Here is a 15,801-nt window from a genome sequence, read left to right on the forward strand (position 1 = left end):
CGGTAAGCGGCACGGGGAATGTGCTGGGAGGGGGGCCAGGCAAAGAGGAGGCAGGGGGCGGGGGGAAGGGCGCTCTTCAAAGCCCAAATGACTGTGTTCCTGCAGGAGCCTGAACCTCCCCCTGTGCACAGCGCAGGGCGAGATGAGACACTCACCAGGACTCGCCCCTGTGATGTGGAGAGGAATTAGGGAAATGAACGTTTTCAGAATATCGAATAATCAGAGAATCATCAGCACCCCGTCAGCCTTCAAAAGTATGGATCCCTTAAGACTCAAGAGACACTTTGACTGGGAGTCAAAGTCTTCCCTCCCATTAGACACAAAGGATAATGAGGTAGCTGCATTTCCACTATTGTCTTTTTGCTCTCTCACAAGCATGTAAGAGGTGACTGTCAGCTGGAGGTCGTCTCTCCAACTCTGTCATTAGCGGGGCTGATGGAAATCAGTTTACAGCTTTCTATTTTTCCTCCTCGAGATTGCTCTCGTATACAAAATTATGAGCAAATCAATCATATATGTCAATATCCTCATAATCACTAGATGCATTCGATTTTTCTCCGAGTAAATCTGTCTCTGCCTCTGCAGCAGCCCCATCACCTGGCCTCACTGCAGGTAATGACCTGTGACATGATTATGGGCCGCGTGTAAACATGTAAGTGGTTTCCCTCAAGTTTTATTTAAACAATTGACATCACTGCACTCTGATCTAAAGAGGGTCCTGACCTCAGACACACCGTATTAGGCTCTTTATGAAGTATGGGGCTGGGGGACCGCTCTCTGAATCACTGCTGGTCACCTTGGGCGACCTGCATGAAGTGTCTGTCACAAACACTGATGAGGGCAAAGTTCTTTAACCTCTGTATCTGCAGATGAAAGAACAGACACTTGTTTTCCAGCCCGACCTGCTCTGAGAAACAGGATTCGTGCAGAAGTGTTAGGAGCAGAGATGGACTGGTCAGGCTTTTCTTGGGTACATGCTGATTCCCTCTTTTCTGCGTGGTCTGATCTCCCTGTTTCAATGTTATTTTAATCCTAGAACTATTTCAAATAAAATTTCTTAGAGTAGCTTTGAAGCAAACTGAAAAAGAAAGAATTGCAAGATTATACATTTTTTTGCATCAAAGTAAAAAATACTGTAACCGTCAACTGATGTTTGGTTAAACTCCGAGCAAAGTGTGTCAAAGCACATGTCGTAGGTTGATGTTCTTACAAAACTAAAATTGTGCAAGTTCTTAGTTTTCAGACATTTCACAATATTCCTGGCCAATAAATTGGTACATCACTAGTTACAGGATTTCTTTAAGGTTTTTAAGATGGAAGTAAGGTGATAGGATATGTTTGTTCTCTGATTTACTGAGGAGTTTAGTCATTATGCTGTAACAAAACTAGCTATCTACAAGGTGCATGAGCTCGCCTTAAGAATGTGTTTTGTATGTTGTTGATGGGGTGTTGACAGGTGACTCATTTGTTTTTATAACCAAGTATTTTCCTTATTTTCTAATAAACAGTTCATGCAAACTTTTTGTATGAAAAGTCCTTTGAAAATAAAGATTATTTGATGATAATAAAGGGATACAATTAGCTGTGTTGGAAAGAATAAATTCACATTTTTATTTCAGTTTCAATGTAGACTCCAAACCTTCAGAAAAAAACATCACAATAAAACAAAACAACAATTAAACAAAACATTTTATCACATTCCACAGCTTCCCAAAGTAAAAAAAAAAAATCCAGATCCATTTCAAAATTGGGTTGTCGTGGAATTTTCTTCAATATGTGGAAATAATCTTACAAGCATGGGTTTCTCTAACCTTTCCAATGATGTTGCATTGAAACAACAGTAATGGAGAGACTGTGTTGGTCGCAGAAGCTTTTTATTTGTCTGGATCTGACACTTTATAAACTTTCCAAAACTGTCACATACATGTCAGATCTTTTGTGATTGGACTGCAAAATGAAGTTGGTGAAAAAAAATTGTCCCTTAAATTTAAGACCCACTTCTAGCTCCTTTTTTAGAGGGAAGTGTATATTCATATCTTGCTTAAAAGCAAGGATTTTCGTAGTAGTTAAACCAATCAACAAGAAAGTTTGGGGAGGTGATTTAGTTATGTAGCTAAAGTGTAAAAGCACAGTTTTAGATGACAATGTCATGTTAAACTTCTTTAAACAATTTAACAAATCAAAAATAAGTTGTAAGTAGGATATTTCTCATAATACATGTCAGTTCTTAAATTGAAATCACAGTGGTGTTAAAAAAGTCTTAAAATGAACTTTCTTAAACACATTAAGCGCGTCGTAACCTGTTTCAAGGGCGACGCAGACCTTGTTTCGTTTGCCCGAAAAGTTTGCATCAGCAGGGATTTGTCGTCACCTCGTTCTGGGCAGACATCCGTCTACCCATCAGTGGCAAAGCGATATCAGTATTCACCGCAGACATCATCACGAGGCCAAATCTGAGCTACAGGAGGGAGAGTGAAAAGCATAAAAAGGGAAAAAAAAATTTTTTTTTAGGGGGTGTATCTTATCTCCTCACAACATTAAGGCTGTCTGCGTAAGAGCCCGTCATCTCGTTGACAGCGTGATTATTACCTGAAAAATTATTAAACAGTACCTACGGGCCTTGTTCAAGACAAAGAACTCACATGGGTGTGCATCAATCAAACGTATCCCCTTTAGGTTTTACACTTATTCCCCCCAGTTTAGGCAAATTGCCTTGTTCGCGTGGCTTTGTGTAGCAGAGAGTGACTATAAGGTAGCAAGGGAGCCTGGGGAGCAAAGGATGTTCGCTCTGTAGAAGAGAGACAAGGGTGTGACATGTTTTCACACAATGCCAATTTAGAGGGATTTCACATAGATCAGTTGTCATGTGCTCTCTTAGACCATATAAATGAGAGAGAATGGGAGATCACTAATTGAATTTTCATGGCGGAGTACATGTGTATACTAGACGAATTTCACCCAGTCTTGATAACGAGACTATTGTTCCCCTTCTTGTCCTGTGTGCAAAAAAAGGGAAAAGTGTTTTTCCACTCGCTACACAAGCTGAGTGCATCAGTGTCTCAAGCGTTCGAGAGGCTTCAAATACTTTTCCCTTTTCTTCAGCAATCGGACCTAGACAAACATGCCTCTCAGTCACTGCCCGGTAATCCAGAAAAAAGAAAAAGATAATACTGCTGCTAAAGTGCTAATGAAATCAAAGCCGGTAATATGGTCGGTTAAGCTGCGGATGATTTGAGGAATTCCGCCATTTAAGTGAAGATGATATAATGAATCTACTCTGAATAGAAAGCAATTAAAAGGACAAATTGGTCTGATTAACCTCAAAGTCATCCCACTGCCACAAATGGTTTTTGCAACATTCAAATTATTATTATTAAAAATCTGGAGCAGATTTGCAGTCTTTTTGGCCCCTCTTAATCCTTTTAAATGAAGGAGCGAACTTTTTTAATTTTAGCTGTGACCTTTCCGAAGCATAACCTAGATTTTTCTGCCATAGGAATAATTTTCTCACGTCTGCTTGTGTAGCATGTTAATACTGGTTCTAAGGTCAAAGAGGGGAGACTTCTTCGTATTTAGTTTTTAATGAGTGCTGTAAGGAATAAAGAGAGACAGACATCCCGGTATACAGCAAGTGTTTTAATCAGGCATATTCACACTTTCTGTTTTGATTGAAAAGAGTTCCATCAGTGTGCAACGCTTCCTCTTGTTATCAAATTTCTGCCAGATTTAATCTCACCTTCTCTTTTCTCTTTCTTTTCTCCCCTGTCCTCTGCCGCGTGGCGAAGATGCCTTCACCAGCCGCGTGCTGCAAGTACTTCTGAGGGACGTGAAGTTTGGAGAGACGGTCTCGTACAAGCGCCTCGCCGAGATGGCGGGAAACCCCAGAGCGGTGCGGGCGGTGGGAGGGGCCATGAGGAGGAATCCGGTGAGTGTGGATGACATTGATTGACAGGCTTCCATCATTACTTAATTTATTCAAGCCAAAAGGGACAGAAAATGGTTTTTATCATGAAGCTATCTATTGTGAACAGAACAAATAATAATAATAATAAAAAAATGGTTTGTTAATTATTTCTTAAAAATTTACAGAAGGTTAAACATGGAAGCTTGCAGCTATTTAAAATGAAATATTCCTAATTAAAGAAACCTAGATATAATAATATATTTTTTGACATAGAAATTTTCCAGGAAAGATTATGCTGAACATTTCACTTTAGACATAAAAAAATTAAGTGCTTAAAGTTATTAAGTCCATATTTAAGGTGCCATTTACACGTAAAAAATGAAAAAATACAGGAGTTAAATCATTCTTATAATATGTGATCTACATTGTTAACACAGCATATATGAAAGTTGTCTAATTTTATTTAAAATGCTGTACGACGAAACCCTTTTTATTGTTTTTACAACACACATTTAAATTATTACTATTATTAGATATAAGCACAAGTAAAAATTTAAAATCTATACTAAATACTGAGTTTAGTAATATCTTTGATGGACTTTACTACAGAGTAACATTGACAATAATGGTCAATTAGACATGGCTCTAAATGGTGCCTTCCAAAGAGTGATGAGCAGAGCTCCTTTCAATTCCACATGATGACTTTTCATGTTTTGTTTTTTTTTTCCTTTTTTATGACTAAAAATATTTACAAACAGGCAAATTAGTTTTTATGGTACACAAGGACAAAGTGTACTAGCCTTCACAAAACAGTAACAGGTGGGGGAGGAGCAGCGTATTAGTCTATGCAGCTGGAAAAAACTCTGGTCACTCCAGCAGTTTCTCTGGCATCCTATCAAAAAGGCTTTTAACCAGAGGAGCGGTATGATAGACAAGTTCTGCATTTTTCAGACTTTGAAACCTCAACGGGCCTGAGCTTAACACTAACTGATTCTAAGACCCATTGTTGTTGTTTCAGCTGTCTGCTGAGATGCCATTTACTCAAAAGCAGTTGTGTAAAAGTTTTCCACAATCCAGGATATTGAATCTTAAACCATAAGTGTGTTCCATCAAATGCAATCGGCACCTCCTGCCGAGAGCAGCCAAGGAGTAAAGCTACCTACAGCACGGTATGTTTTTTTTTTGTTTTTGTTTTTTTTTGTAAGCCCACACCTTTTTGTTCCTGCTCTCTCCTGTCGGTATCGTTCACCGCAAATCTCCGAATCTTGTAGGAAACCTGGTCCGCATCGTTTTACCCACAAATCCACTGTGTACAAAATGAAAGGCCAGAGGGCAAGTGGTGTGTCTTCTTTTGATCAGACCCTTTGATCAAAGCCTGTTTAACTCTGCCCATGTAGTGCTGTGGGCACCACCGGTGTGCTCCGTGAAGGCAGAGAGCACTTCTTGTGTTATCTCCTTATATGTTCCATAAAACTCCATGTCGAAAAATTGTGTTTATGCACCGTTTTTTCCGTCCGCTGCGGTTTGGAATTTAAATTTGCAGAAAGAAAAAAAGAAAACGAATTAAAACTCTGCAGTTTTTCCAATCAGAATTAGGGATAAAATTGCACAGTTTGGCTCTTGATGTGCCACATTAAATTCTCTATATACTTTACACTTTTCAGTAGCCAGTGGCAATACTGGTCTATAGCTGTATAATAGTGCTCAGCCTCATGTTTTACAGACATTTCTTCCCTTTCGCCAGGGAGGCTGGGAGCCTGAGCCCTTAGCTCCTGATTCAGATCCAGAGTCAGATTGTCAGTGTCAATTACTTGTCAGTAGCACTGCTCCACTCGGGCTTCAGCTGTGAAAAGCTCAGTGTGCTCAATCGATCCTCGCCTCTCTGTGGCACTTCTTCACCAGGATTTGAGTATTGATAAGCCTGGCGTAGTGCTCTTTTTCCCCCCTATGTGAAGAGGCAGATCCGAAGGCCTTGAGGGTACCCCGCTCTCCCTCCAAACCCGGGGAACAGTATTGATCCGAATACGCGAGCAGTATTTCTCTGTCTGCAAGGTTAATCTGGGGACTCAGAAAGTTTTATTGCTGTTGATATGGAAGAGGGTTTAATGATGGATTTTAACCGAAACACACACTGCTTGTCCAACTTTTCGTATGAAGGGAGCGAGAGTGGAACCATCCATTCGGTGCACAGCTCTGTTAAATTAGAGGGGATGCAGCCAGAGTGCAGCAGTGGTTTGGGATGGGTTTTTTTTTTGCTTTGTTTTTTTCCTGTTCGTGCAGCTCGAACAAAACAAGGACATCATTTAGAATATTTTTTAAAAAGAGGCGATTCCAGCGGTTTGCTCCGACGATTACCGCTTTTCTTGTTCCAAATCCACAGTAATCGAAGTGTTTTAGGCTTGCTTGCTTAATCTTTCTCCAGCCATTTAGTTTACAAAGAACTCGGGACCCCCCTGGCAGTCGTCTGCAACAAGAGTAAACGCTTCACTGACTTCCTCTTTTTAATGATCACAGGGTTATCAGATCTTAATGTTGACACCCTCTCGATTGAATATTCATCCTGCTGGTGTTTTTGCCCATTAATTTTTGATTGCTTCTTTGCTTTTCACTATTAAAGAGTAAAAAAAAACAAAAAAAAACATTTATACCCTAAGACTAAGCCATCACCCTGAATGTGGATATGCGCAGGATCAAACCAAACAGTTCTGGTGTGGCACTTTGTTGTTTATGCAGCGAGAGAACATGAAAAGTGCAAAATAACTCAGAAAGGTGTAGTTCATATCCTCTGCACGTCGAGTGCTTTTAAGTCACACATTCTTGAATTTATCATGCGCACCTGCAATCAAAATGTTTAAATTATTGATTTGCCGTGACTATAAATGCTAAACTGTGACCGGAAACCTGCAATCTGTGGTTATTTGCTTTTTTTAAAAAAATATTTACCTTTTATTTCCTAGATGAAAAATGTATCTATGCAACTTCTTTTTGATTATAAATCAAACTTAAAAAAAATTACTGATTAAAGAAAATCAACATCCAGCTGTGAAAAGTTACTCTGACATGAGGAAGTGTTGTGAAATTTATGAGAAAAACAAAACAAAACAAAACACGTCTATTCCCTCAGAGCGTCACACTTCTCCCTGCCCGTCTGTGCCAGGTTCCTCTACTCATTCCTTGTCACCGAGTCATTTCCAGCTCTGGACAGAGTGGGCCGTACATGAGCGGCAGGGGCGACCATCTCAAACAATGGCTGCTCACCCATGAGAGGCAGAGAGGGGAAGGCTGAAGCATGACAGAGCCCGACTGTCCTTCATTCAGTGTGCACACACGCACACCCACGCCAGCATACCACACACGCACAGGGTTGTTTTATTTTTTCCTTTTTTTTTTTTTTAAAACACAAAACAAGGCTATAAAGTTAGGCATCTTGGCACAAACTGTGGAACAACTGGAATTACTTGGAAAACCTCACTATAGTTCTTTCTTTTTTAATTTTTTTTTAATCTAAGAATAGAGATGCTGCATTGTTAATGCGATACAGAATTGTTGCAGAATTAGATTGTTGCAAAAATAACTTAAACAGAGAACAGTAGGAATTACAAACATATGCTCCCGTGGGTCCTCATTGCGTTTGCCAGATAGTGCTGGAATGGTTTTTCTAAAGCATTATTATTCCCTTAAAAATATGTCTCTTGCATTGTTGTTGTTGTTGTTTCTTTTTTTTTCTTCCTTAGCAGAATTAGTCTTTGTACCTCTCGTTGGTTTTTTAATTTCCTGCCAAGTGAAAGCTTTGTTCGACATCCAGTGATAAAGGCTCAGAATTTTATGGCTACAAAGCTTTGTAGTGAAGCATTTGTTTTGTCTTCATTTAGATCTCATTGTTTGCTCTCGCCTTATAATCCACCTAGAGTGGAGAGATGTCTCATGTGTTATATATACTGTACTCTTCCTCCGTTTCGACATGTTTAAATAAACACATTTCAGAACGACAAATCTGCTCTTTTCATCAATTTCACTTTGTTTAATTTCGGTGCTGGTTTCTTATAAATTGCTCTCTGTTCGGCTCGTTTTTAATTATGCCGTGTGTCTGTTCTTCCCTCGCTGTCTGACTTGTCAGAGCTCCTTCTTTTATTTCTGAGTGGGCTTTTCCATTAGAGGGCAGTACAGAACGGGGAAACAGAAAATCAACATTTCAACCTTGAATTCATCCAATGCATTTAATCTGTAATTTAAATGTTTATGTGTTATTTTATTATCATCACAACCCCAGTTAATCCCTGTGGGATAAATTATTATTTCTTTCTGGGAAAAAAAAGAGAGCATGCGGGGATGCGCGTGTTTAGAGAAAACAGTTGTTTTAACTGAATGTGCCTTGAACTTTTACTTTCTGTGTTTTTCTTTTCTCCCATTGATCCGTTGTTACAGTTACAGTTTGAATTCCTGATTCAACTCACTGTCTTCTGCTCCAAAGTGACCCTAACTCGCTCATAGTTATTCCTCTTCTCTTCAGTCCAGGTAGCCTAATAATCCACCCTCCAAAAATAACCCCGGCTCTAACCTTTACAGAACCAATTCGAGTGGCCCGCCTGCTGAATATATTTGAACTTTGCTGCATTTTTGAATCTTCTTATCCGCCCTGGCTCCGCACGGCTGTCTCTCTCACCGCAGCTTGCCGGACTCAGTTATTCTGCCATTGGAGCAGCATCGCAGCGTAAATGTTGAGGCAGCAGACAGGCAGATGAAGAATGAGACTCAGTCTGTGGTTTCACAGAGGGCTAATGATGCCTGTGGTGACTACAGGCTACAGTCAGCCCCCTAACGAAGGGAGCTGTGACACAGCCACAAGGGGTCCCATTTAAGCCAGGCACACTCTGAAGTGCACTGTAAGCACCCTCCTTTTTTTTTTTGCTACTGGCCAAGTAAATTCTATGGAATGCCACGAATTTAGCAACCAAAAGCGACTGAAGTCTTTAGAGTTGAGCGGTTGATGTTTTTAAAACAAGTCCGGCATCAAAGCATCACATATGCTGCCAGTAATTGGTTCTGTAATTTACCCAAAGAGTCCCTCTAACAATTATTACATCATTATTTGTCAACTTTTTACCATTTTTACTTTTTTAAATTATTTTAACCTACCAATAGATGCATTATAACAATATTTGCCTTATTTTGTCATATTTTCACCACCTTTTAATAATTCAGGCTCAGAGATAAAAAAGAATTAGATTTAAAGAGGTTCATCCATGCTCTTAATCTCTGGGAAACCTTTAATTTTGCCCTCATACCTGCCTCCCATTTCACAAAGAGACTGCTGGAGTGCACGTGCGGGCACGCAGGGGCTGCTGTGCATGTGGGTACGTGAGAATGTGGCCATGCATGCTGGTGTGTGTGTGCACATGTGCATGTCCATATGTGTGTGGGTGAAGTGGATGATATTGAGTCTGACTTCATAAATCACCCAGACACTGATAAACTCCCCATGCACCCACACACCGCTAATGGGCAACCCTTAAGGAGTGTGAGTGTCTCGTGCGGCGTTTGATTCAACATTTATTAACCCCCTCACACACACGCACACGTGCATGCGTGTTTTCTCTCTCTCTCTCTATTTCTCTCTGTTTCTCTCTCTTTCTCACACACACACTTATTTGAGCCCCTAAAAGAGCAGGGATATGGTTGGTGGCATCCGTAGCATCAGTGTGGGGTTCTGACCTGGCCAGGCTGTATTAATCACAGCCCAATAGTAGCTAAGATACATTCTGGCTCATACAAACTGCAGCAGAGACAACAACAACACCCTCTGCATTTCCTAACATTAGTTTCCTTCTCATAACTTATATCCTGTCTTCAACTCCCCGCTTCCCATCTCATATCCTGGCACCCCTCCTCATTATAGAACAATTTTCTTCCCCCACATCAAACACAAACACACTCCGCGCTTCCATCTCCTTCTCTTCATACATGTCGGCTCATAATTCTGCCGTTATCACGACCTGAACCCCTTCGGAACAAGTCCCGATGCTTAGTCCCCCCTCACCACCACCACCAACTCCCACGGCCCCGCCCTGCAGAATTAATGACGCAGCCGCATTGCCGATTTCATAAACAGCCATTCTTCCAGAAGAAGTTTGCGCGCTTAAAATATATAAAGCTACAACTTTCTGGTGCGTGTTAAGCTCAGCTGCAGGCAGCGCGGTCGTGCTGGGGGAGCCAGAGGAGGATCCAGTATGCAGATAGGCAGCCTCCAACACTCAGACAGACAGACATCGGATAGATAGCTGGATACACAGACATTAGACCGGGTTTTTGGCTGCCGTATCGGGTTTCCTCCCCCAGTGTCTGTCTGCCGGGACGGCCTTTCTCTCGGAGGCCCTAACACCAAGGCACCACACAGCCAGCCACGACAGCTGCCACAGCAGCGTCTAATACCAACACACTCCATGCTCCAGCGCTACTACAAAGAGAACCAGCGTTTCAAACATGGCACACTTTGATGCTCTTGTAATGATCTTTGTCTGTTGTTTTGCGACTGAAACCAGGAGGACGTAGGATTCGCACGGTGCCTCCTTTTTTTAATGTTGGTTTCTTGAGAACAAAGAGACTGATCTCTACAGCAGCAAGTTAAAGATTAAATGAGAAAAAAAAAAAAACTCCTCGTGGTATCAGCATGCGACCTTGTGTCAGTGAGAACCAAAGCCTTGGGTTTTTGGGCTCCCTGATTAGGAACGGCTGACGAATGGCCGTACATTACGTGAGAGCGATTACCTTTGAGTGTGCACATATCAATCTGCGACTGTGCAGCGCACTTGTCAGCGTGGTAAGGAGAGTGTCTCAGCCTGGAGAAAGTGCAGGTCTAGCCTTGGTCATGTTGATGGAGGGGCGGCACTTCAGAGGCTCCAGGACCCCATGGCACCAGTCTCCCCAGTCCCCCAGACAGACTGGGAGCATCTGGGCTCTGTCAGCGCCTCTGGCCCCTGCAGACTCCGATCTATATGACGGGAGAGAGGAGTGCAATGGATCAGGCCGAAGGAAAATATGAGCCAGATTCCTCTGCCTCGTGCAAAAGATATTCTGTGCCAGTAAGTGTGTAATGTGGATGTGAGGCAGCATTAAAAGGATTTTTTTTTTTTTGAAGTGAGACTCTGTTAAAAGGTTATAAGCTGCTACAATCTTACCTGTACTTGATAGTCCTGCTTTTGTTTTCCAGATTAATTAGACCTGCAGGCTAACATGAGACCTAAGTGAACTTAAACCATCTTAAAACAACTTCAGATTTAAAATACATTGTGACTTATGAGAAGACTATTATATACATTTAGAGTAAATTGTCATGTTTGCGTTTGGTGATTTGTTAGAGACGCTGATGATTATTTACATTGTAAATGGAGGTAATAAATGATATAATATAATGTTTTTCCCTTTTATACCACTTTTAAATCAGAAGGTTACTCTGACAAAATAAAATGTTGAAATGACCCAGACTGGGCTGCAAACAAGTTTCCTAAAATCGTCATTTTTATTTATTAAAGCTGTTTTAAACAATAATGTGATTGTAAATGTTTCACAATCCAGTTTCTGTTCTACCAGCGCTGGAAAGTGGGGGTTAAACACTTTTATAGCAGGTTTTACCAACACCACCTGGCGATATTAAAAACTGAACGGTGTTTAAGAACTCAGTCAGAAATGAGTTTTAAGGATCCGGCTAAGAATATCACATTGCAACCTTTTAAAGAGATCAGATCAACATCGGGAAGATGAGAGACAATGCCTTTGTGTTCTTCTATTGCTAATCCAACTTTGTAAATGTTGACATCCATTGCTTTTACCTTATTTTTCCAGTTGAAGAACTAACTCTGGTGTTTTAAACAGGCTGGTCATAAGACTTAGATTGGCTGAAGCGGTTCTTTTCTCTGGCCCAGTACCAAGTGCTGAAAGAACTCTTTTTTTGGGGTGTCTGGGTGTCAGAGTGAGAACTTGTGATGATGGAAATGCAAAAATCTAGTTCCTTTAACTCATCAAGATCACTGGTAGTTCAACACCATCTGAATCTACTTTTTGTTTAACTAACAATTGGTTACTAAGTAAATATGCCCCTAATACAAGCAGGTAACAGTTTAAATGTTCAGGATTATCTTCAAGCTGAGAGCTAAAGCATAAGCTTCGTAATTTATATGAATAACTATTTTAAACAGAAAATGATCACTTTGCTGTTGGCTTATCTTAGACTAGCTAGCTAACTAGATAGTTATCTACTTCAGGTAAGATATTAACCACTTATAACATCTCAACAGTATCCCACTTGAAACGTCCTATGTATCCCTTAAAGACCCTGATAGCATTAATTTTGCATGGTGTGAAATTGAGGTTATAGATTGGCTCCTAATACTTAAAAAGGCCTGTTTATTAACTGTCCAATTAAGAAATAATTAAAAGCACGGTTCTAAATATGTGCAAAGCTGGTTCTGAGCAGAAACATCAACGTCTGATAGAAATCACTCCAGAGTTCCCTTATGAAAGAGAGTAATGATTTGATCACTCCAAAGCTCTGCCACATGGAAACTGATACACTCACTCGCCAACACTAATTAATCCATACACTAAATTAGGAATATAAATGGTGGTCCCATTTTAACAAGGTCGTTTTTAACTTCTCCCTTTACACTTTAACGGCGTCGGAAAGGAAAAAGAGGAGGGGAAAAAAAAACACAACTCCTATCAATGCGTTTCGCTTATTATGATTGACGATTGATGATTAAGTCCTCCAGCTGACACACACCGCCAAAGCCGGTGAGTTGGAATTGGATGTGACACATACACAGTTCTGCGTGTTAGGTAATTCGTTGACGAGGGGCCAAATTCATTTATGGAACAGCGGTATTGGCAGGCGTGGACACTCTCTGCAAAAACAACGATAATCACAGAGGTTTGGCGCGGCGTGACAAGGACTCTTCAGGGAAAGGCCCTTACACGCTGCTTTGTTGGCCGTCCCTCCCTAAGATGGAGGGAAACATCCGTTGCTTGGTCTTAAGACAAGAGTTGCACTGGAGAGGTTTTTTTTCTCTTTTTTTTGAGTTAGGTGGTGCTGAATTCAATAAAACAGCTCACACTTTATCGGGTATGTATAGAAATGTACAAAATTGGATTCTGCAGCAGTCCTTCCACTTCCTTATTTTTTTCCCTGATATTGATGAAATAAAGGGTCTGATAAATCCACTGTAATGAAACATGAGGGGGACCCTGTTGCAAGTCATTTAATCTCTTTCCGCATTCTCCATTTTTTCTGCTAATGAGCCTTATTGACAATCAAACAGAAGCTGTCATCCCCCAGGATGCAACACTCCCAGCCCCTGCGTGTTTGTCATAGTGTCCTGGCAATCAGAGCTGCCTGCACGACCAGGCTGGCAGTTAGTGGTTCTCACAGCAGCGCTGCCTGAAAATGGCACACTTCCTGTAGAGTTGCAGCTGCCACCTCTGCTACTTCCATTACTTTCTATAGCATGCAGATGTTGTATCAACATTCCCTGCCAAGGGGACTGCAATAACTGCGAGATTCATGCCATGTTTCAGAGGCACGTCAATTTCTCAAGTGGCACAATTAAAGAGGGAAACACTGTAACAGGTTTTTCACAGGCGCTGAAATCGGAAAAGGGCTTTTTCACTTTTTCACTCTTTTTTTTCTCAAAGGAGGGCTGTTTCATAAGGGTTCAGAAATCCACCCAATTTTTACTGCCCTCTTCCTGAGTTGAGCTTTTCTGTGAGCCTTTGTGCGGCAGACCTGTTGTGACCCACAGCGGATATGGAAATGGGGCTAAGGTTTTATGGGCCAAACGGATTGGACACACTCGAGCTCAGGGGGCATGAATATTGGATGTTATTTCTGCTCCCTTTTTATGTAATCCATTGCCAATACATTATTAATAGATGATATCATATCCAGAACTATACTGGACAAAGCACTACACAGGACTAGTATGAAAGGAGCTCTATATGCTGGAGACTGTGGCAGAAAATACAGTTCAAGTGATATTATTTTATCACTGCAGCCCTGCATGCCTGTGCCAAGAAATCCACACACTGTAATTTGTAGGCTTAGCGAAGTTCATATACAGTCCCTTGCAAAAGTATTAATACCCTTGAGCTTTTTCACATCTTGTCATGTTACAACCATAAACTCCAATGTGTGTGTGTGTGTGTTTTGTCTTTTTTAAATCTTGTGATGGGTCAGCATAATGTAATAGAGAAGTGGAAGGCACATGATGTACAAGATTCTAATAGTTCTGCAAAATAAAAGTATGTAAAGTGTCCTGTGAATAGATACTCCGTCCCCTTTAACAACTGCCCTCAGAAGTCATGTAATTTCAGTAAATAATTTTACCTGGTTGCATTTTGAACTAATATGAATCCAGCTAAAAAAATGCAAGGCAGTCCACCTTCAGGACTGGAGTTGATTAGTGTTAGAAAACATTTGACAAAGTTGTAGAGATTTTTAATGCAGTAGGGTAGTAAAACAATCACCAGAGCTTCAACCATGTTACAGAGTACTGTCCAGTCAGTAGACTTGTAATGGAAAGAGTATGGAAGAACTGCAAACCTGCATAATAATGTACTGTAGCTCAGGTACTACTAGCTGCATGGTGAAAAGTGGTGGAGCATCATGCTGTAGAGATGGTTTTCTGCAGCTTTTATAGGGAAGCTGGTCAGAGTTGAGGGAAAGATTGATGGCAAATATATATTGTGTTTTATTATTATTTGTAAAAAAAAAAAAAATAGTAATCCTTTCAACCAACTCTATGTGGGTTTATCACATAAATCCCAATTAAAGACATGAGGTTCAGTTTATATCACATTACAAAATGTGTAAATGTATAGTTTTGCAAAGCACTGTGCAGGGAAAATATGGTGAACGTTTTATTTGCATCAAGGGGTAAATCTGGCTTTTCTTTTCCTGGTTTGAAATGCCCTGAAACATTGATGAAGTATCAAATGACATGTGAATACAAGTTTAATGGACGCCGAAGCACTGGGATATTTTGCTCCTGCTTCTCGGCTGCAGCGAGTGAAGTGGAAATCTTTGCAAGGATCGAAAAGATTTCCACTTTTCACAAGTTTTCCTTCCAAAGCTCACTCCCAGAGTACAGCAACAGGGGAGCGGTGTCTTATCTGATGTTCAGAATCACAGACAGGAGGCTGCTCTAATGTAGGACTGTTAAAAAAAAAAAAAAAAGGACCGGGGAAGAGGGGGGTGGGGGGCATGTCTTATTTTGATTCAAATACTGAATTGTTCAAAAAGGTCAGATTTGCTTCATTTTTAAGTTATGGTCTTGGTTCGTACAGTTTTTATGACTCTCAAAAGTGTTCTCTGTCTCGTGCATAAGCTACAGGAGAGTTGCAGCCACTTTTTCTTATGTTTCTGCACTCAGCGGTTAAAACAAATCCCCTCTGTCAAAGAGCAAATCCTTAAAAAGTACTCTTCGGCATTGCCCACCACGCAGAGAAGATAAACCGTCGTCCACCTCCTAGTTTTATGACCTGTCTCGATATTGAGCAACATAATGCCCCCAAGCATGAATGCAAACACCTTTAAGTATACAACTTACATAGGGAGAAGATGCACAAGGTAATAGATATTCTCTTTTTAAGGTCAGTTTGAATTGTTTTTTCTCATGGGAAAGCGCAGGTTGATAAAGAGCAAACAAAACCCTCTTTTCTGAATGCTTGTCCTCCATGGCCTCAATGAAGGTTTCATTCCTTTATATCATCCAGCCCAATTCCCAGCATGCACGGCCATTGTGGCGCTTTCAACTGAAGCTCTCCATTGACTGGCTCATTGTCCGGTCGCTCTTTTGTGCCTCGCTATCACCGGAGCACAATCTTTCACCTGAACAGTTCAGGAGCGC

At 40.8% G+C, this 15,801-nt stretch overlaps 1 protein-coding gene across 5 annotated transcripts in view; it reads left to right on the forward strand.

Annotated features, from left to right (window-relative positions):
• The window catches only part of LOC114137766 (methylated-DNA--protein-cysteine methyltransferase), a 40,576-nt gene that overhangs the window by 19,158 nt on the left and 5,617 nt on the right, over positions 1-15,801 (forward strand). For 3 of the 5 annotated variants that reach the window (XM_028006573.1, XM_028006574.1, XM_028006575.1), the window contains exons 4-5: positions 3,786-3,925; positions 7,029-7,897. In XM_028006573.1, coding sequence (XP_027862374.1) covers positions 3,786-3,925; positions 7,029-7,190 — 302 coding nt within the window. In that variant the 3' untranslated portion in view covers positions 7,191-7,897. Of the gene's footprint in view, positions 1-3,785; positions 3,926-7,028; positions 7,898-15,801 lie in introns of those variants that run through there. The other 2 variants (XM_028006576.1, XR_003594098.1) reach the window with 2 other exon arrangements.

This window comes from Xiphophorus couchianus, chromosome 22 (assembly GCF_001444195.1).
Source record: "Xiphophorus couchianus chromosome 22, X_couchianus-1.0, whole genome shotgun sequence".
Classification (NCBI taxonomy): Eukaryota; Metazoa; Chordata; class Actinopteri; order Cyprinodontiformes; family Poeciliidae; genus Xiphophorus; species Xiphophorus couchianus.